This window comes from Thunnus maccoyii, chromosome 9 (assembly GCF_910596095.1).
Source record: "Thunnus maccoyii chromosome 9, fThuMac1.1, whole genome shotgun sequence".
NCBI lineage: Eukaryota > Metazoa > Chordata > Actinopteri > Scombriformes > Scombridae > Thunnus > Thunnus maccoyii.
In genome coordinates, this window is record NC_056541.1 from 2,114,608 (window position 1) to 2,137,036 (window position 22,429).

Below are 22,429 nucleotides of genomic sequence, written 5' to 3' on the forward strand. Positions count from 1 at the left end.
TGTCCATTGACTTTGTATGTAATCACCTCGCAATGTTTTATATTCTGTCTGAAGAGGCAGTAACACTCACCAGGACAATTCTCTTCTTAAGTTTTACATTATACATTTGAAGGGAGTTAAAATACCAAATCCAAATGAATAAAACTTCAAAATAAACTACATTTTACTGAAATATACCACAACAGGCTCCAGACGACAAATGTATTTGACTGCGTCTGAGGACGATTGATTTGCTTGAATTAAACCAACAAAAAAGGTGAGAAAATGAGCATTTTATTCGTCTTTTCCTCCAAACAGACAGTGAAGTTGACAAAATGTGAAACATAAAGACGTTCACCTTCCTCCATCACTTCACACGTTTTCCCCCCTTCCAACTCTGAATTGAACTGTTTCTGGGTTTAAACCTTGAGACTTTGAAATGAAACAGAGATGAGTTCCTTTCTCTTTAGTAAACTACATGATGAGTGTCCGAGGTCGCCTTAAATCTTCAACAATAAACCCACAAAACTAGCTTGAGTGTCAGTTCAGGGTTTGATCTAAACAATCAATCCACCCAAAACAAGAAGCTTTAAAAAAAAAAAAAAAGACATGAAAATAAAAACAGGTCATCTCTTCGTCCTCGTCTATTTCTTCTTCTTCTTGCTCTTCTTGCCTCCCTCTCCCTGCTGAGAGCTGGTGTCTCCTCCTCCGCTCTTCTGGGTCCGAGTCTTTAGTTTCGGGATCATCTCTGCGACGTAAAACATCACGTCTTTACCTGCAGGGAACAAAAAACAGATTCATGTTTAGTTCATGCATTTACAATGAACTTCAGTAACCTCGTTACAGTCGGCGGTCCGGTGAGATGATTTATTAAAACGTTGAACATGTAAACGTTTAACTGAGTTTCTGCTTTTTACAATCAATTAAAACATCAGCAGGACAAAAGATTTCAGACTAATCAGTAACCATAGAAACCGTACTGGTACTGATGATGTAAAGAAGAACATTTTGTGTTGAGTCGAAGAGAAGAGATGTGATTTTTTTCCCCACATCTTACTGGAGCTGAAACGATCAGTCGATCAAACTGTTTTTATAAAATCAATGAATTGTTCTTTTTTCAGGCAAAAATGCCAAAAACAACAGTTTCTGCAGCTTCACTGAGTTAAATTGAAGACATTTTAACACCACATAGATGGAAATTTAACACTTGTTTCATAGTCACAGTATGAAAGATATCAATAAAAACCATTAAAATCATTTGATAAGTAACATTTCTGCCTCTGGCATCAAAGAAAACTACATTTAAGACCTTTGTGAATCAAACTGAAGTCTTTTAAATACTTTCTTTTCCAGACCTGCAGCTTCCTGGTTTGAGTCTCCGGGTTTTATTAACGTCTGAACAGGAGATATTATTGGCTGCTGGAGGAGACTGTTTGACCAATCGGGAGCTAGATGCTGCCGCTCCTTTGACCTCGTTAAATCCTCCGAGACGCCGACGTTCAATCAGACCTCGTTAACATAAATAGCCTCCAAATGTCCTTTTTTGGAAATCCGCCTGAAACTTCTCTTTTGTTTTTTTTTCTACAATATTTTTAGGCAGACTGCGTTTTTAAATCTTTACTGTCTGCTCTTCTCTATCTATCTGGAACTTTATGCAGATAATCACGGAGGTTCAGGAGCTGCAGACGTTTTCATTTCAGTTTAAATAAAGTGAGGATGAGACGAAAAGGTTCAGCAGACGTTCACATCATCTCTTCTTCATAGTTCTTGTTTTCAAAAAGGTGAATTTTTATTGAGTTTTAGTCAAAATGTTCACACACACACACACACACACACACACACACACACACACACGCACACATGCACACACGCACGCACACGCACGCACGCACACACACACGCACACACCCACACGCACGCACACACGCGCACACACATGCACACACATGCGCACACACACAAACACACACACACGCACATACACGCACAAACACAAACATGCGCACACACGCGCACACACACAAACACAAACATGCGCACACACGCGCACACACACACACGCACATACACGCACACACACAAACACACACACACACACACGCAAAGGCGCACACACAAACACACACACACACACACACGCGCGCACACACACACACACACACACAGAGCAGAGTGTGTGTAGGACTTACGGGAGCTGAATTTCTCCAGACAGAAGCTGCCGTCAGCTTCCTTTATCTGAACTCTGACCCGACCTCTGAACTCCCTGTTCCACTCCCTGGGATGCATTTTGTTCTGTAAAAAAAACAAACAAACAAACAAACACACAGTATGATGTCATTATATGATGATATGAAGAGAGTGTGTGATATTTGCTGTGTCGTTCTGATCCTGCAGGAAGTTTTGTCCGACTTTATCCAGAGTTTGATCAAACTCGTCATCATGTGATCAAGCTCAGCTCATTTTAGGCACAAGTATCAAACTTTCTCCTACATGTGTAACGAGGTCACACACCCAGAATAAAGAACTATGATGACAATGTCTGTACTACAAGAAATATAACTTTAAGTATAAGGCTTTAGGCTGTGATCTATATTTTTCTTCTTGTAAACAAATCTCATGTTTGGATCCAAACCCAGAGAGAAGTTCTGTGTGAGGCGGACGCTACTGAGCATGTGCAGGAACACGCTTCTGTTGTGGTTGTTGTTTTTTTTTTTATTATTGTTATTTTATTCTACTTTTTTGTGTGTGTTTTAACAGATGTGAGTGTGTCTGTGTGTAATATAATAATAATAATAATAATAATAACAATAATAATAATAATAATAGATTTTGAATAAAGGTGCTGCAGGTTCAACCTCCACGTAGACGTTCATCCCTGCAGCCGTCAGGACGTCTCTCATCTCAGCGCAGGACGGATTCTCCACAGCCTGCAGAGACACACCGACACCGTTAACTCACAACACTGAAGACGTCACTGCTTTCTATTCATTTCTATTCAAAAAAAAACAACACATTTTTAAAAAAAGTCCACCTGCGGAGAGATAATCCATAAAGTTTTATATTGAACAGTTTCCTCCTGCAGCTCGTCAGAACGGCTGTGAGATAAAAAAAACTATTTCAGAAAACCTTTCAAAGACTGAATCATCAAACGTCAACAGCTTTCAAACTATTCAGGAGGAAAACTGTCAGCTGTGTGTCATTCTGTACGAACTACGTGTGATTTAAGAGATTCACTTTCAATGAAATGACTCAATAACAGCCTCAAATATTCTGGCGAACAGATGACTGACGGTTGGAAAACTTTGTCTGAAGAAGGCAACATGTAGCATTTATTATATAGTGAAACGTCTTCATGGTGTCTTGTACGCTGCTGCAGCTGGATCGTCGTTATCGATTATTTTCTCGACTCGTCGATTAAACGTTGCGTCTAGAAAAATGTCAGAAAATAGAATAAAAATACTTGTTGTCGTTTCTTAAAGCTCGCGGCGACGTTTTCAAACGTCTCAAAGTGTTTGATCAACAGCTGAAAACACAAAGATATTCAGTTTACTGTTAAATTCTCACATCTGAGAAGTTGCAACGACTGAATATTTGCTACTAAAACGATTACTCGACTATCAAAAAGTTGCCGATTCATTTTCTATCCATCTATTAATCGACTCATCGTTGCAGCATCAGACAATAAGAAAAACTTCATTATCGCAGAGCTGTGACAGTTCATCGATTATTTGATTGACAGAAAAGTCATCAGCGACTATTTTGATCATCGTTTAAATCAAACATGGCTGCAGGTTCCTTCTCTTGAACATCTCTTTGATTGTTGGTCACAGAAAACAAAACATGTGATGTCAGGAGCTTTATTTCATCAGACATTACTGCTGCTGCTGCTCTAGAGATCATATTTAGCTTATCTGTCGATCGCTTCTTTAATAGATCATATAAAACAACAGGAAAGTGACTCTGATTCATCTTAAATGATGATTCTTTTAACTTAAAGTGTCTTTGAGTGTCTTGAAAAGCACTCTATGAATAAAATGTATTATTATTAAATGTATTATTTGTCAGATTCATGATGATGGAGCATCAGTCAACAACAGGAAGCTGCTATGAAGGTAGAAAATAAATGCAGGTGGAATAAAGCTTCACCTTCTCTGAAGGGATCCTTCGTCCTTCAGCCAGCGTCTTCTTACTGTTGATGTAAACCGGATAGAGGCAGATGAACCTGAAACACATCACAGAGAGATGATCAGCGACCAGCAGCTCATAAACACACTTCACTATTCTGTGTGTGTAAAGCTGGAGTTTGATTTATTTATTTATTAGACCCCAAAGTCCTGCTCGTGCACACAAGACAGACAGACGATCTCACAGGATGTCGGCGGCTCAGAACGACGACGTTCTTGATCGATCGATCGATCGTTTAGTCTAATAAATATCCGTCAGTGTTAGTATGACTTTTATCTGACCCCATGTATTTCACTGATTTTGGATGTTGGACATGGGACCTAAATATCCCATAATTTGCATGTCATTTTAGGTAATATGATATAACCCTTCTTGGGGGGACCTTTAAATACAAATAATGGGTTTATGGTCAAGTTTGGAACTGTTCCAGATGTGGTATGTTGTGACATAATATGTGGTGAGGTAGCTGTCAATCACTTGATTGGAGGGCTCCCTACTGACCTAGTGCCCATGGAAAACCTATGTTATTCAAGTGATAAGATACAGATGTGTAACCCTATATAAGCTATGCACCGATAGTGGTACGTTGCCCAGACCATCTTTGTACATGGAATGGACCCGATGGTTCATCGTCTAATAAACGTCTTCAAAATAAGAACTTCGTCAGCTCTTCCTTTGAACGATATCATCACACATCCTTCCTTTCAATCAGTTTCCTTCGCGAACAGCAGATCGAAAGAACATTCAGGATTTGATCTGAAACGTTTAAAAACAGTTAAGATATGAAACTTTTGTTCGGCGGTGACGACGACTGGAACGTGTCATCGTATCAAAAACAATGATTCTCAGCAGGTTAAAGACAAAGAGGAGATTCTTCTTCTTCTGTTATCACCGCTTTTTAATATGGATTTGATTTATTTTACCATCAGAATCATTCTGCTGCATGAGTGCAGACTGTTTTAAAGTCTTCATGCTGGTTAACTGTTAGTTTTCATATTGATTTTAAAATGATTTTCTCCTCAAAGCAGAAAAAAAAACCTTCAGTGATGCTGCTGAAAATATGAATATGTAATGTTTTATAATCTTATGGTTTTATTCTTATTATTTACCTCATTTATTTATTTTATACTATTTTTAATAACATTTAACTGTTTTATTATATACATTTACTTTGTTTAGTACTTTATAATCTGTTTTGATTGTTATTTTATCTTTTCTCATCGTCTTATTCAATGAACTCTTTTAAAGCTGTTTGCTGTATTTATCATCCTGTATTTGTAAAGCACTTTGACTCGTATGAAAGCTGCCGTATAAATAAAGTTTGATTAATTTATTATGATCAGTGAACCTGCGACACAACATATGAAGAGACGAGTCCGTTAATCCACAAACGTTTCTTTTAAAAGTATTTGTGTCTCGACAGGAAACAGAGTTAAGACACTGAACTGAAAGAATTAAGAGATGGAAGGAAACGACCGATCCATCAGTTATATAATGATGATGATGATGATGATGATGATGATGATGAAATATGTTCTTGCATCACAGCAGCTCCATTTACAACATCACAGAAAAGACAAGAGAGAAACAAACATTTAAAAAGTCTGTAAATCAGATTTCTTTTGAAACACATTATACATGTTAGAAAATGCGGCGTTTGAGCTTTTTAAACTGTTTTCTGTGTTCAGGATGTTTTGGGGCGGAGCCTGAGATGACGTAGAGAGCTGTCAGTGGACACGCCCCCAGCGTCTCAGAGCAGAATAATGAGTAGTTTTCTACGACTTTGAAACTTCATTTTAATCATTAATCATTCAAATTTAACTGAGTGCTTAATAACATATTTGTGTGTGGTTTGACAAACTAAGAAAAAAAATATTTTTTGTAGCTTTACACAGACTTTAACGTGACATTACAATCACAGAAGATAATATTCGAGGCCCTACAGCGTACATTTGATCTGGGATTAAGCTCCATATTTCATTTTAGGATTAATTAGTGAACAGAAGAGCGTTTCAGTCTGACTTTATTGATCCGTGGAACCATGTACCTCCAGTTTGAAGGTTAAAATTCTCTGTATTCACTGTTCAGGACATGTTTGAGAGTCACAGACAAGGTTGTTATGATTATGTTTCCTGTATATTCATCTCATTCTCCTCTATTTAATATCTAAAATTGAATCTGTAGTTTTTATATGTAAGATTTCATTATTTCTGCTACGCAGCACAACACCAAGACAAATTCCTTGTATGTGATCCGATTATCTACCTAGCAATAAATCTGATTCTGACATATATACCATAAATATATAAATATATAAAGATTGAGAAGTTACTCTAACATTTATACTTTAACTAATCTATGTTCATAACACCGTGATTTTCAGTAGATTTAGTCTCTCGTCGCCTGTACCCTTAAAATACTAGATAACCCTTGACTGTATATAAATACCTATAAATATAACATAAATATTGATATGCAGTTAATCTGTGTAGCTCAGTGGAGACTTTTACACGTCATGCTACAGAGCTAATCTGCTGCTGCTGTCATACGGAGACACCATCGGGCCAAACTTCATGTAAAAACTCCGCCATTTAAAAAATTGCTTTGGTTACAGCAAAACTATTTCGTAAAATGTGACTTTATATATATATATATGACTGACACTGTACGTTACTTTTAAAGTGGGAAACTGATGAGCAGGTTTAACAGTTTTACTCGTTTCACCGATCAGGTCGCTTCTCCCGCAGTCAGACTTCACTGCACCGTCAACGGCTGTCGGAGCCATGAACACACAGAAATAGATTTTCTGTTTAATTGAGAGCTGAGAACCGAATAACACACCCGCCGAACTGAAGATTGGCCCTGAGAGATCAATACAATTGTTTTTGGAGCCGTTAATAAGCATGTTGTGTTTGCTAATACTCAAGTTATCCTTAAATTTACATTTATTCTAACGGAGTACATGAACGGCTCGTTAGCTTTAGCTTCCTCATGCTAGCCTTTACGGGAACTCACCTCTCTTTATCGGCGGGGTTTTGACTTAGATGCGCCATTGTCGGCTGGTCGTGTTGTGTTGTTCGTCTGACTCCAGCGGACCGAGTCCCGGCTGGATGCACCGAACTAACGACACGGTTTGATTTGTACCGTAAAACGCGCAGCCAATATGGCCGCTACATGCACGTTCACTGACTGTTGACAACCAGCCGGGGCGCTTGATTCTAGACACCGAGTGCGCCGGTGAGGACAAAACAAGGTTAGACGGAGGCGCACCGCCCAGCCGGGGCGATTGAAAATAATTATCAAACCAATCTTCTTCTTCTTCTTTGGGGTTTCACGGCAGTTAGCATCCTTTCAGTTGCTTTACTGCCTCCCTCTGGATTTAATCATCCACTGTTGTCCGATTCTAGACTTGAAGATAGTCCAGTTGCTCCAAAAAATCTAAAATATCACTTTTTTCATTTCAAAGATCTTTAACTCTCCTTATATCTCCTGCATGAAACCAAACCGTCCTCCACTGTTTCCTGACACTGATAACAATGGCCAGCTGGGTGTTTTCCTGTGATAAAAACTGTATTATTCAGGTTACTGTGACCAATTTTTAAATCTGCTTATAATTACTTGCTCTTTCCTGTTGATTCCATGATTCCTTACCGCTCCTACTTTATTTTGTATTTCATGTAAGTGTCTTCCTTTTGTTGCACTATCCCAACATTGTTGCCGTTGTTTGATCATTTCAAACTATGCTTTTCCCCCTCTGATTTTGAAAGTTTAATATTAATATCCACATATTCTCTCCTGACCGTTTCCTTTGCTAACTTGTCTGCTTTCTCGTTTCCCAGGATTCCTGAGTGTGTTGGTACCCACATGACCTTTATGGTTTTCCCCCTGAATTAGTAAACAACAGCTCATGTACTACATCTTACTGCCTGATGCTGTTTTAATGCTTGACAGTGCTGACAGAGAGTCACTACAGATGAGTATTTTACTTGCCGTCACTTCTTCTTCCTACTTTAATGCTGACAGAACTGCAAATCAAACCAACCACTGAAGAGTTTCATACTTATACATTTTTAAAATCGTGACACACAGACTGCACTTTTACCAAGTACTGTACTTAAGTACAATTTTGAGGTACTTGTACTTTACGCAACTACATTTTAGAGGGAAATATTGTACTTTCTTCCCCATTACATTTATTTGACAGTTTTAGTTACTTTTCAGATGAAGATTTTCCATAAAATAACATAACAGATGAGATTATAAATTACCCTGCATCGTTAAATATTAAACCAGTGGTTCACAAACTGTTTGGCTTGTGACCCTTTATAAAAAAAAATCAGTGTGTATTTGTGTTTCTTTGTCACGTTTCAGATGTCTATGAGTTGTTAGCAGTTCCACTAAAGAGACATTTCTCCTCACATGGTTTCAAATAAATAACTGTTTCAGGCCCAAAGAGGGAAAAACTCTCCAATATTTCACAAAAATGCAAAGATGAAAGAAAAGTTCCTGAATTAACCCATATTTATGTAGCAGTACTTTGTTTTTTCTTCTGTCCTACCTGATCTATCTCATGACCCCTCAGATTTATCTTGTGAGCCTCATAAAGCAGTTACAACATGCTGCTTATACATCAGTATTAATAATGTACTTTGTTAAATGTATTCAATAGTCACAGCCCTATTTTCTGCAAAAGAATACTGTTACTTTAGTACTTAAATTTAGCTGGTAATACTTATTTGGAGCCAGTCCAGTCCTGGTCTAGTATGCAACTTACACAAGTGTGTTGTGGAAACTTGAAGCCTCCGGTGCACAAACACTGAGAATGGACTTTAGTAATTAAATATATTTCACGTATATCACACACACACACACACACACACACACACACACACACACACACACACACACACACACACACACATATATATATATATATATATATATATATATATATATATATATATATACACACATATAAACTAAAAACTCATGTAACAGTTCTTGTTGCTCATCTTGCGACCTCGCAGATATATTTTGCGTCCCGTTAGTGGGCCCGGGACCTTATGTTGGCAGCCGCTTTAACAGGCTGCAGCTCACATTCTGTCCACGCGGTGTCGCTGCTGCGCAGTCGCGGCGCTGCTGAAATGCCCGGATGTTATTGTGGCTAACTCTTTTAGCATATCGGCTAGCCCCTGCGACGCCGCTGCTTTCTGCCGCTACGGTCTGTCGCATCGGGGACTTTCGACCCTTCTGACTCCCCCGGGCGATATACACTGATTTTTAACATCTGTAACTTAACATCGGTGATTTATCATGATAGAAGTTGACTGAGAGGCTCGTTAATTTTAGGTGTTATCATTGATTTTGCAGCCGGTTTGGCGGGACCGGAGCGGGTTAACAATACTTAGAGCTAAAGGCTAACTCAGCTAGCGTTGAAACAGGCCAGTTTTTTTTCAGGTAGCTAACACAGCTAGCACAGCGAGCTACCGCAGCTGTCATGGAAGACAAATCTTTCACTAAAGAATTAGACCAATGGATCGAACAGCTAAACGAGTGTAAGCAGCTATCGGAAAACCAAGTCAGGACACTCTGCGAGAAGGTAAGCGGGTTTTATTCTGACTCCATTGGCCTCGCTTTCAATGTGGCCTAGATTGCGAAAGCGGCTCCGACTAATTCCTGGAATTTAGTAACGGCTAGGTGGCTATTTTCACCCCGACTTCGACCAGTCATCCCGGGGCTGCTGACGCCCCACAGCTCTATAGAAATTAAATTTTTTATGAAAGAACCCGATATTTTCGACAGGGGGGTTCATCCAAGCACTACTCGACCAATTAAAAAGGATCAGAAACGGGCGGTTCTCCGACAGTCGTCGTCTCAGGACGCTCGGGCCTTAGAATCGCATCTTTTACATCATGTCCAGCAAGTAGTCGGAGCCTATTTTACTGATTGTTCGCTTATTATCAGCCACATTTAGCGTACAGACCTGGACTCAGACGATATTTAGTACTGGAGATTTTATTATTATATTAGCGTTGAAACATGAACATTCATCAATGATTGATTGCTCATGTTATGATTTGCACCGCGCCCTGTCTTTATCGATCAACCTGCATAAACCCATGAAGCCTCCCGTTCAGACGTCACTTCAGGTCTGTTGCACCAGTTAAGAATAACTGGTTTGGTAGCTTTTCTGCATCATCGACCTTTTTCATGTTGTCAAAACACGTTTTATAGCCATAGCCTCAAATTATATTTCCGAGCAGCAGCCGAATGCATGCTCTCTCCTGAATGTGAGGATGAATTATTTTAGCTCTTAGTGACTCTAATGAATCAAAGACACTCAAAACCTCAATTAAACCACTGAAAGTGCTCAGCTGAGCAGCGATGCATCAACCAACAATTGGTACCAGCTACGGATGTACCGGGATCAAATCTTCATGCTACGATTATAATAGGTTTAATAGCACGGCAAACAGTATTATCACGATAATCAATTAAGTTTCCCCTTAAATCCCTCTGTTTGTGCTAACATGTAGTTCAATGACTCGATGATCACCTGTGATTCTGTCCACTGGACAGCTGTCTGTATGTTTCAGCTTTGTTGGACTCTTTCACCACATCAAAACCAGTTTACATACTGTAAAACAAAAGCTGTTGTTTGAAGTTTCAGACTTAAGTGAAAGATTTTAAATGCAGCTCAGTGTCTGTGTCTCTCAGCTTCTACGTATCCGTTCACAATTTTTTAAAAAGCTAGTAGTTAAAGCTCCACACACTGTTTGACTGGTAGAAAGCTTCTTTCCTGTGGCTGAACAATATAAAGAGAGCTGCTCTGTGTTCAGGATGTCCTCTTAAAATAACGATAATCACAGTAATGACGGTCATGGAAATGGTTGGTGGTATTGATGCCGGCAGCATGTTTCAGTGTGGTGTGTAGTTTAAAACGGTACACTGGCACATCTCTAGTACCGGATTATATAAGCATTTCAAGAGCACTAGACGTGTAAAAAAATGGTAAGTTTTATTGTAGAAATACTTTAAGTTATGAAACGTTTAATAATAATAATAGTAATAATAATAAGTGGTCATCACTACTCAGCAGAGGCCTAAGTGATGCCTTAAAATTGCCAATTATGTCTGACCACCTGTTTAAAACAACTTGTGCTAATACAGAGTTGAAGTGCTGCCCGTTTTCCAGAAGAGCCTGTTGTGGTCGGCCAGTTGTGGGCAGCAGTCGGCAACATGATAAAACAGTCTATTGTGGTTTATGTTATTGAAATCGCAATATGAGTATATGTTATTTAGTGTATTATCTGAAAAATCATCTTAGACACTGTTGATGGATAAAACAACCAGGTTTGAAAGTCTGTGTGAGTGTTTTTTTAATCCAGAGACTGAAATACATCAACAATGAAGTTACATCATCACATTAATCCCCAAAAACTCCCCCCCAAAAAATCATATAAAAATCCAATGTTGCCATGAAACGATCACATTCATTCATCACTGAATGAGTTTTATTGCTTTTCTATCATTAGAAACTGAATATCTTTTGGATTTTGGACTGTTGATAAAAGTATCGAAGGCGTCGTCTTAAGTTCTGGGAAATTGTGATGGACGTTTTTTCTATTTTCAGACGTTTTATAGACAAAGCAATTATAAAAATTTAATCTATTTTGGGGGGAAAAACATTAGTTGCAGCTCTACAGTGAAAGCTAGAAGAACAGGTCGGTTGAATTAACGCTGAACTGTTTTTCACGGAGGGAACTTTAGTAGATTAAAAAACACCAGAAAGCTTTAGCCGGCAAATAAAATGAGTTTGTGACGCTGATACAGGAAGACTCGTTGTCATTTTCAACCCAGAGAGGAGTTGCTTCCCATCAGCCCCGGAGCTCAACAGCGAGCATAAGATCAGGAAATCAAAAGAAATGTGTAAGAAGCTCACAATGGTCACAAGCAGCATCAGAAACACTTTTTTTTTGAATCAGCGAACAGAAAGACACAATGAAGTGATTCTTGTCATTTTCATGAGCGACTCATTTCAAACACTACGGTGTCCTGCGAGGTCACGCGGGCTCAAAATAACCCACCCGGTCCGTCATGGAGGCTAAATGCGGACGCGTATGACACGAGTTACTGTTTGTGTGTGTGCCCCCCCCCCCCCCACGTCTGAAGAGTTTTTATTTAACCTTCCGTCTGCTCACATGATCACTTGGAGAGACGTGGTTTTTATAGATATAAGCCTCTTTAAAAAAAGATCACTAATGAAATGAAAACTTCTCTCTCCTCTTCTGCAGGCCAAGGAGATCCTGACCAAGGAGTCCAACGTCCAGGAGGTGAGAGTTCCCACAATGCTTCAGTCTGTGCTCAACATCAACCCCAATTGATTTCCAGCACATAGTCAGATCCCGAGCGACAGATTATCCCACTACAGAGCAGGAAAGAACGGAATGAAAATCAGGAAAGCGGGACCTAAAACTGCAAAACATTAAGTGTATTTAGTGGATTATTTGATTGTCAGAAAATGGATCAGTAATTAAGATAATCAATTAGCGTTGAAGGTTATTTATCATGTAAGTTTCCTGATTCATGTTGTAAACAAAAACCACATGCTCTAGTAACATGTGGAGGCTCATTTCACACATTTAAAATGGATTAATAACAATGAATTGATCATAAATGTTTGTCGGAGCTCTGCGGTGTTTTTATAGTCACAGCACAGAAAGCAAAACGGTGAAAATGAACTTTTTAAATACGAGGAAATGACAAATAAGCGCGTCTGTGATCCGCTCAGCTGAGATCATTTAGCGTTGTCGTCTCCAAACAAATAAACAGTCAACAAGTAGAGAAGCAGAAGACGACAACAACAACAGTTCAGACTGAAGGTGGTGAAACGTAGAAGATGAAGATTGTTTCTGAAACTAACCAGGATGATAACTGTTCAGCAGTGAACTCAAGCTGCTGCTTTTGAATCAAAGTTTCTTCTATTTCTAAACAACGTGTGTGTTTTAATATTCAAAGAACAAAAAGCAAATGTTACGCTGATTCTCAGTGTCGTTGCCTTCGGCGTGTTTGCAGTCTGAACAGTATCACACCTTGTTTACAGAACAAACGGGAGTCTCAGCTGAGCCGCGGGGTCACACTCGTCCTCTCTTAAACACATTCACAACACAGACGTTTACAGCTCTCGTGTCTTTTAGCACGATCGTGTCAGTTTTCACATGTCGAACTAACGAATCAGTGTTTTAGTCGTGTTTAAGGACGTCGTCTCTAATGAGGAAATGATAAATCATTTGAGGAAACTGCCGTGTGTTTATCTGTCGGCTTGTTTCGTGTCACTCAGACTTCTGTTAAATCGTTGATTCTGATCTATTGTTGGACATCATCAGCAGGTTTTACTTTAGAATAGATGACAGTTCATGTTTAGATGTCATGTTAAGTGTTTTAAGTGCTGACTTTCATAAGTCTCCTCGCGCCTCCTCTTCATCAGTAACCAGTTTAATGGTCCCGAGAGACCCGAAGACGTAAAAATGATTCAATAATTTGTAGTAAAATCAGCAAAGTTTAGAAGGAAGTCTGATTTCAACAGAACTTTGTGTAGCATAAATGTTTTTGCTGCTTTGCTTTTCTGTAAATCATCTTTCAAAGGGTTAAATAATTCATCCTTATTGTAGATAATGACTTTACTGTGGAAACAGTTCAACTAAACGTCACACTAGCAGCTTTTTCAGGACTTTTAATGACGATCAGAACTGAACTAATATAAGAACACACGTTTGTAAAGTCGTTATGAGCAGCTCCGCAAAAAGCCAGTGAGAGAACTTTTTGTTTAGATGGTTACCGGACGTCTTTGATCAATTAAAGCTTCATTTCAAAAGCAGGAAAATTCAGGAAAGTCTTCATAGAAATGTGTGTGTGTGTGGTGACGAGCATGTGTGTGGTTTTGTGTGTCTTCTTCAGGTGCGATGCCCGGTGACGGTGTGCGGCGACGTTCACGGTCAGTTCCACGACCTGATGGAGCTGTTTAAGATCGGAGGCAAGTCTCCCGACACCAACTACCTGTTCATGGGAGACTACGTCGACAGAGGCTACTACTCCGTGGAGACGGTCACGCTGCTCGTCACGCTAAAGGTAACCGCCATCGCCACCGCCGTCGTCACAACAGATGGTAGTGTGTCATAGAGGAGGAGGAGGAGGAGACACATCTGGTGTCCAGCAGGGGAAAACTTTATGAAATGAACAATATTTACAGATGCAGAGATTGTGGATTTGACCCGAGGGACGAAGAGGAAATGTTGTTCTTTTTTTTTTAGTGGAAAAACCACATCAGATGTAGTTTATCACCCCAAGCAGAGTATTTTTATCTCTCTTCAAACACATCTGGAGGAGATCTTTAACTCATTAAGTCAACAAAAATTCATCCATAAGTCGACCAGCTGTAACGTTTGAATCAAACACATGACGGACGGCAGGTTAACTCCACATATCTCCGTCCGACACGTCCCAGCTGCTGCGAGAACAAACAGAGGACTCTGTGTGGACTCGTTATTTACATCCTGCAGGGGTTTTTCTCTCTCTAAAGTCATGTGAGATACTTCCCGGTGGCTACCGAGCAGCAGCCGCCGCCGTGCCAGTTGAAGCCGGTTTGGTTTCCGCTCTGTTTCACTTCAGCACACATATAAAGACGCACGTTGCTTACGAGTGTCAGATAAAAGCAGCAAGGACTACAGGCCAGATTATTCTCTGCTTCTAGATTTAACTCTATGAATCGATGTTAAACAGCCGCCGACGACACTTCCTGATGTTTTCTGACATTCAAATCTCACCTGTAAAGAAAGAAAAGAAGCGTACATCATGCTGTCCGTCACTCGACGTCCAGTTGTTGTTGATGTTGATGATGAACCCGCTGTTATCTGTGTTTAGATATATCTGATACATTTACTCATCTATAACCGTTTCATCACTTTTCAAAAGAAGGAGTCCCGTTATCATCTAACGAGTCTCCATTAACGAGCCGATCGTTGACATCTGATCACGTCGGATGGATTGTCGGTAAAGCTGAAGGTGTAAACTGAGCGGCAGGGACGCGGCGGCGAGTCTGTGAGGCCACGAGCCGGCTGACATTTTATTGTCCATCATGACAAATCTGATAAGCAGGACACTAAAACCTGTTTATCTGCCTGAGTGATGCTAAAAATAAACCCTCCAGTTACCGCGTACCCGAATCGCAAGAACAAGAGGAAACCAACACGAAAGGTCTGCGATGTCGTTTTCTCGGGTTCCTGCGATTTAGACGTCAGGATGTTGCTGTTTTCAGTCTCTGTGTTGAGAGTTTTACAACCGTCTCACAGCTGAAACCAGCTGACGGCGAGTAAAACACCGACATCAGGTTCAGGAAACGACTGCACACACACACACTGTACTATAATAATGATAATTAATCCTTTTAGTAATTAAAATTGAAACCAATGAATGAAGAAGAAGCAGAACTAACAGAACAAATAGAGGAAGTTACCAGTTAAGTAATAAAAATAAACTGCAAAGACAAAAATAAGAGGCTCAATGAATATCACATAAATGATGTAACACGTTTTCATTACATACATTGTAGGAAATTATGTATTTTTTTAGGTTTATTCCTTCTTATATACAATAAAAAATTAGACCAAATGATAAAATGTCTCCTGGTAATTATTGATTTGTTGTTGGAGATGAAATTAAAGAGAATAAACCAGTAAAAGCTGCTGGTTTGGATGTTCTCACTGTCTCCCAATGAACACACCCAGCAATCATTCATTTTATTGATCAAAAGAAGCCAAAAGTTGTTAAATGTTGAACTTTGTCTAAATAAACTGATGATTTAAATAAAGAAACATGTGATTTAAATAATAAATTCATACTCAGTGTTGAGGTTCACAGATCAGATTATTGATCAATATGTTGATCAGGTATAAATGATCATTGGACTCTTACAGCTGTTAAATCACTACGATAATGATTCTGTAGTTTTATACTTTAAACTTCTGCATCAGCAGATTTTTTATCAGTAACATGCAGCCGATCAGCTGATCGGCTTCATGTCGACTGTTGTGTTGGATGTCGTTGATCAGCTGATTCTGCGTCGTCATGATCACAGGAAGTGAAGACTCACGTTAATGTTATTAATCTGTCATTTAGATATTTTACTGTGTCAGTGATGTTAGTTCAGCTCAGATTATGTCAAATTTAGACAAATATATTGTTGTTACACATTTGCTCAGGACAATTCAAAGTGTTGCACAGAAAATAAAATTAAAAAAAAAATAAGAACAATAAAGTTATCAAGTAAAAACTGGTTCCAGCTTCTCAAATATGAACTTTTTCTGGTTTTCTTTATTTTCTGTGACGGTAAACTTTGTGTTTTATAGACCAAAAGATGAATTCATTCATCAGGAAAACCATCAGCAGATTAATCGGTAATAAATAGTTGTTAATTTCAGATCTATAATAGTTTATTTATTTGTGGTGTTTCTGTCGTTCAGGTTCGTTTCCAGGAGCGAATCACCATCCTGCGAGGAAACCACGAGTCGCGGCAGATCACGCAGGTCTACGGCTTCTACGACGAGTGCCTGAGGAAGTACGGCAACGCCAACGTCTGGAAGTACTTCACAGACCTGTTCGACTACCTGCCGCTCACCGCGCTGGTCGACGGACAGGTGGGAGACCGGATCCTCATGGAGCGCCGGAACCGCTCTTTCTATTTTTTTACCCTGCCTGTATTTCCTCTTTTTATTATGGGATGTTACAGGATGTTGTGGCGACATTGTTCCATCATTGTGTGGTTTTTTTTTTTTTGTTTGTTTGTTTCAGATCTTCTGTCTCCACGGAGGGTTGTCTCCCTCCATAGACACTCTGGATCACATACGAGCTCTGGACCGCCTGCAAGAAGTCCCACATGAGGTACACACACACACACACACACACACACACAGGCTGTCAACACAGGACGTCAGTACAAAGAAGTGTGTGTGATTGTCTGTTAAAGTATATGCTCAGTCTGTGGTTGTACTGGGAAGCTTCCTCTCAATAAAGATACATTTAAACAGTTTCTAATACAGGTAGAAGAAGTAAACTCCTCCTCTTCCTCCCTCTCAGGGCCCCATGTGTGACCTGCTGTGGTCCGACCCCGATGACCGCGGTGGGTGGGGTATTTCCCCCCGAGGTGCCGGCTACACCTTCGGACAGGACATCTCTGAAACCTTCAACCACGCCAACGGCCTCACTCTGGTGTCCCGCGCCCATCAGCTCGTCATGGAGGTAAATAAATCCACCGCAGAGTCTGTGTTCAAACTACTGATTAACTGAATCAGATAAAAACTCGAGGAATGTCTTGGCTTGTTAAGACTTTGGTGATGTTTGAATTGGTTGCTAGGAAACATCTGAGGCTCCACCCAGTTAAAAGCAATCAGCTATGTAAACAGGAAGTAGCTGTAGCATCACACGCTGCAGAATAACTCCCAAAAACAACAGTTTACGATCCAAAAGACACAAACGTTTCTGTTTACTCAATATAACTGTTTGTTTTAAGTGCGTATAAGGAGAGTAAAAATGAAACCACTACTCGTGTTTTTAGAGGCGTATCAGTGAGTTTAAGAGGTGTATCAATGAGTTTTAGAGGCGTATCAGTGAGTTTTAGAGGTGTATCAATGAGTTTTAGAGGCGTATCAGTGAGTTTTAGAGGTGTATCAATGAGTTTTAGAGGCGTATCAGTGAGTTTTAGAGGTTTATCAGTGAGTTTTAGAGGTTTATCAGTGAGTTTTAGAGGTGTATCAGTGAGTTTTAGAGGCGTATCAGTGAGTTTTAGAGGTGTATCAATGAGTTTTAGAGGCGTATCAGTGAGTTTTAGAGGTTTATCAGTGAGTTTTAGAGGTTTATCAGTGAGTTTTAGAGGTGTATCAGTGAGTTTTAGAGGCGTATCAGTGAGTTTTAGAGGTGTATTAATGAGTTTTAGAGGTGTATTAATGAGTTTTAGAGGTGTATCAATGAGTTTTAGAGGTGTATCAGTGAGTTTTAGAGGCGTATCAGTGAGTTTTAGAGGCGTATCAATGAGTTTTAGAGGCGTATCAGTGTGTTTTAGAGGCGTATCAATGAGTTTTAGAGGCGTATCAGTGTGTTTTAGAGGCGTATCAGTGTGTTTTAGAGGTCTATCAGTGTGTTTTAGAGGCGTATCAGTGTGTTTTAGAGGTGTATCAGTGAGTTTTAGAGGTTTATCAATGAGTTTTAGAGGCGTATCAATGAGTTTTAGAGGTTTATCAGTGAGTTTTAGAGGTGTGTCAGTGAGTTTTAGAGGTGCTGATATGCAGGTTTAGTTTCCCTCGGGCAGCACCAGGCTAGCTGTTTCCATTGGTTTCCAGTCTTTATGCTAAGCTAAGCTAACCGGCTGCCGGCTGAAAGTGAATAAACTGCTTAGAGCTGCAACGATTAGTCGATTAATTGATTAGTTGCCAACTGTTTTGATGATTGATCGATTGTTTTACATCATTTTGGACGTTGGACAAAAACGTCCAAATTGTCTGATTTCAGCTTCTCTAATGTGAATATTTTCTAGTTTCTTTGTTGTGGACAAAACAAGACATTTGATGACGTCGTCTCAGGCTTCAGGAAACACTGATCAACATTTTTCACCAAACGACTGATCTGTTCATCGAGAAAAGAAACGACAGATTCATCGATAATGAAAAATAATCGTTAGTTTCTGCCCTAAAACTGTCAAACTGTTCCTTTAATACTCCGTCCTGAGCTGGAGGATGTTTCAGTGCGTTCACGTCTGCCCAGGTGATTCAGATTTCCCATAATGCTTTGTGTAGAAATGCATTAAAGGAACCTAAAAAACTAACAACTATTACAGAAATGTGAGCTGCTAAACTTTGGTCTTTTTTGAGTTTATTTTCATCAAGTCGGCACATAAACACCCACACGGACACGAGTGGACCGACGCTTCCCCAAAAAACCTGAGAGTGGTGTCTCCATGGCAACGTGATATAAAGTTACACGGCTGCAGTGCTCCTTCATCCCAGTTTGTGCACCAGTTTCACTCCCACTGTTGATCCGTGTGACCCGACACACTTTTGTGTTCAGATGAGATTCAGTCACACGTTTGATTTTATTTTTTATTTAATAACAGAAGAAAATATTTAATAAAAGCAGAATCAGTTTGTTGTAATGTTTTAAAACAACTTTAACTGATTGAAAAGTTGATCAGATTGTTTCAGATGTTTGTCGATAAACAGTCACTGAACTGTTTAATTATTAACAATATGACTGTTTTCCACTTTAAACTATGGATTTATCCCTCCAATAAAAAAATAAACTATAAAAAAACCCCACTTAGATCAAGACACTAATGACCTCGTGTTTAAACCAGAAGCGGCAACTGTTTGGTTATTTTTATAATTAATGGTTTTGTCTATAAAATAGAAGAAATAAAGATTCTGTTTATTCCTCGTTGACTCTGAGAATGAAAAACAAACAGAAGGACTTTTAATTTGAAAAACTTCAAAAGAAAGAAAATCAATTAATTTGCTGCTTCTGAGTTATTCGGATTCACTGTTTTGTTTTTATTAAATATGATACTGAATGAAATATTTTTGGGGTTTAATCTGATCAGTTTAAAGTCGTCACTTTGTGCTCTGGGAAGTTGATCATTGACAGATTAATCGATAATGGCATTAATCACAACAATTGATTATTGAAATTTTAATACAGAGTCTCAGTCCTGTTATTGATTAATCAGCTGTTAGTTTCACAGCTGATTTTGGAGCAAAGTCGGTCACACACTAGTGTTCAGCCACTAACGTGTTTGACGTCATCAGACCTCTGCGTCATGTGACTCCGGCTCCTCACAGGAAGTGAGAACCAGGAAGTCCCTTCAGATTTAAAACCTGTTTTTTTTTTTTGGAGGGGAAACCTGGCCGACGTGTCACAGCAGGATATCTGGTGTGTAATAACGTGTGTTGTGGTTTCCTTCAGGGCTACAACTGGGGCCATGACAAGAACGTGGTGACCATCTTTAGTGCTCCAAACTACTGCTACCGCTGTGGAAACCAGGCAGCCATCATGGAACTGGACGACACCCTCAAATACTCTTTGTAAGTACACAAAGCTTAAAAAAAAAAGGTTTCAGGAAGGGCTGGACCACACATTTATTTGATTAATTATAAGTTTTGTTCTTACATGGTGTGTAAAATATTTATATTGTGGGTCTTAACGTTTTATTATCAGTCAAAAATAAAGTAGCTGGAGTCTCATAAACCGCTGTAATTACATCTGTGAGTCGGACTATTTACACAGTGAGTCGGCCTGAAACCTGCACATGGAAATGGAAACATGATTCATGTTATTAATGTGCACTTCCTGCTATGACCAGTCTAAATGTCTCCAACTGTAGCCTCAGATCACAGCTGTTTGTCATGGACTTCTGAACTAGTTAGAACAGGTTTACTTTACTGGAGATTTACACATCTGTTAAAACTGTTTGCATCACACAGACAACTAACTCTGAAACACTCATTTCTCCATTTATATAAATATAAATAAGACGCAGTGATGAAATTTGTACTTTTTTTTGCCCCCAAAACTCATTTTTAGAAGTTTATAGCATGTTGATGGATTTTGATTGGACAGATGTTTACTTGCTAAGACAAGTTTTAATGGTGCAGCCTCGTTTAAAGCAGCTATAATCAATAACTTAATAATAACACTGATCTGTCAGTGTGTAATGTGTCGGTCGTGGCTCATAGTGATGAACCTACAGAGACTTTTATAGTGAGTTTCAGCTCATTGTTTATCTGTCCGGCTGCAACTTTACTGTTCTGGTTCACTCTCAGGGCTCTCATAGCGTCGTTTTCAGAATAAAAGCTCTAAAAAGCTGCTGTACACTTCCTGCTCAGCAGCTAACAGACAGTTAGCTGTAGACTAGACTAGTGAATATTGGATTTACATTCACCAGGTGGACAGAAATCATCACTAACGAACCTTTTCTGCTTTCCTTTTTTTCAGCCTTCAGTTTGACCCCGCCCCCCGCCGCGGCGAGCCCCACGTGACCAGACGCACTCCTGACTACTTCCTGTGAATGTTCAAAAGCCATCCCCCCCTTGTCAATCATCCACGAAGCTCCACTCCCCTGCCCCCCCACCCCTCCACCTCCCACACCCTGCCCCCCCCCCACTTCATTTTGGATGGAAAGAAGATATTAATAATAATAATACTGTACCAGGGAGAATAGAAACAAACAATTGGCTGATAAGTTCAAGATTTTAAAAGAAAAGAGAAACTTAAAGAGCGGCCCCCTCTACAGTCGTGTTTTCAATATGCTGTCATTAATGCTGTGCTTCTGGGGAAAAAAACAACACGTACAACTATGATCTGTTTTCTTTCTTTTTTTTTTTTTTTGTTTATTACATGTTTGAAAACGAGATAATAAAACTACCAACGTGGACCAAATGTGCCATATTCTGATCCTTTTACAACATGTACAACGCGCAAGGTTTTTTTCCTTCATTTTGTTTTTTTGTTTTTGTTTGTTTTTCTTTTTTTTTTTTTTTTTAGACCAGCACTATAACCCTACCTACCTGACGTCACCACCACCAACACCACCACACATCTCATGGCATATGTGCTTTTTTCTGTTGCAAGATAATTTTAAAAAAGAAGACAAAAAAAAAGAAAAAAAAAAAAAAGTTTGCTTCAAGTAGTACAGCTGTCAGTTTTAGCTGTCCAGGCTGCAGCCGGTGGTCATCTCAGCAAGTATATTACTGTAATTTGAATAAAGACAACAGACGTATAAAATAAAATGTCCTATTGACAAACTACGGGGCTGCGTCAGTGTGGTTTCTTTAGTTTTTAGTTCTAATGTTAATGTGTTTTCTGTGATTAAAGAGTGAAAGATGGATGATGGACGGTGGTGAATCTGAAGTGTTAATATTTATAGTTTAAATGTTTCAAACTTTGTGGGATTACAGAGTTCTTTACTGAACAAAACAGTTGATGTTTAAATTTAATTGTTTTGGTTGTTTTTTTTTTAGCTCATTTGTGATCATTGCTCAGACATGACATCATTTTATCAAACAACTTTATGACTTGGTGAAAATGCCTCCAAAAAATACTTTTATTTTGAAAAGCCAAACTAAAGCGTAAGTAACAGCTGACCTAATAATAATAATAATAATAATAATAATAATAATTGTAGTTGATTAGCACTTTTCATGCACAGATGCAGCCCAAAGTGCCT

General features: G+C 39.2%; 2 protein-coding genes across 2 annotated transcripts; one reads left to right on the forward strand and one right to left on the reverse strand.

The window, feature by feature from the left end:
• Window positions 1-257: 257 nt before the first annotated feature.
• On the reverse strand, window positions 258-7,359 carry srp19 (signal recognition particle 19). Its single transcript, XM_042420420.1, has 5 exons — window positions 7,180-7,359; window positions 4,126-4,201; window positions 2,835-2,906; window positions 2,169-2,271; window positions 258-754 (listed from the first exon to the last, which is right to left on the reverse strand). Exons 1-5 carry the CDS (start codon window positions 7,215-7,217, stop codon window positions 624-626), a joined length of 420 nt encoding a protein of 139 aa, XP_042276354.1. The 5' UTR covers window positions 7,218-7,359; the 3' UTR covers window positions 258-623.
• A 1,969-nt stretch (window positions 7,360-9,328) lies between these two features.
• On the forward strand, window positions 9,329-21,513 carry LOC121903406 (serine/threonine-protein phosphatase 2A catalytic subunit beta isoform). Its single transcript, XM_042420403.1, has 8 exons — window positions 9,329-9,763; window positions 12,459-12,497; window positions 14,122-14,292; window positions 16,683-16,856; window positions 17,011-17,100; window positions 17,296-17,457; window positions 20,170-20,288; window positions 21,199-21,513. Exons 1-8 carry the CDS (start codon window positions 9,662-9,664, stop codon window positions 21,269-21,271), a joined length of 930 nt encoding a protein of 309 aa, XP_042276337.1. The 5' UTR covers window positions 9,329-9,661; the 3' UTR covers window positions 21,272-21,513.
• The last annotated feature ends 916 nt before the right edge of the window (window positions 21,514-22,429 follow it).

Coding starts and splice junctions, on each gene's coding strand:
- srp19 (XM_042420420.1), bottom strand. CDS start 7,217: ATGGCGCATCTAAGTCAAAACCCCGCCGATAAAGAGAG. Junction 2,907..4,125: donor GAAGGATCCCTTCAGAGAAG/GTGAAGCTTTAT, acceptor GTGTCTCTGCAG/GCTGTGGAGAATCCGTCCTG. Junction 2,272..2,834: donor GGATGAACGTCTACGTGGAG/GTTGAACCTGCA, acceptor TTTTTTTTACAG/AACAAAATGCATCCCAGGGA.
- LOC121903406 (XM_042420403.1), top strand. CDS start 9,662: ATGGAAGACAAATCTTTCACTAAAGAATTAGACCAATGGATCGAACAG. Junction 14,293..16,682: donor CGCTGCTCGTCACGCTAAAG/GTAACCGCCATC, acceptor TCTGTCGTTCAG/GTTCGTTTCCAGGAGCGAAT. Junction 17,101..17,295: donor TGCAAGAAGTCCCACATGAG/GTACACACACAC, acceptor CCTCCCTCTCAG/GGCCCCATGTGTGACCTGCT.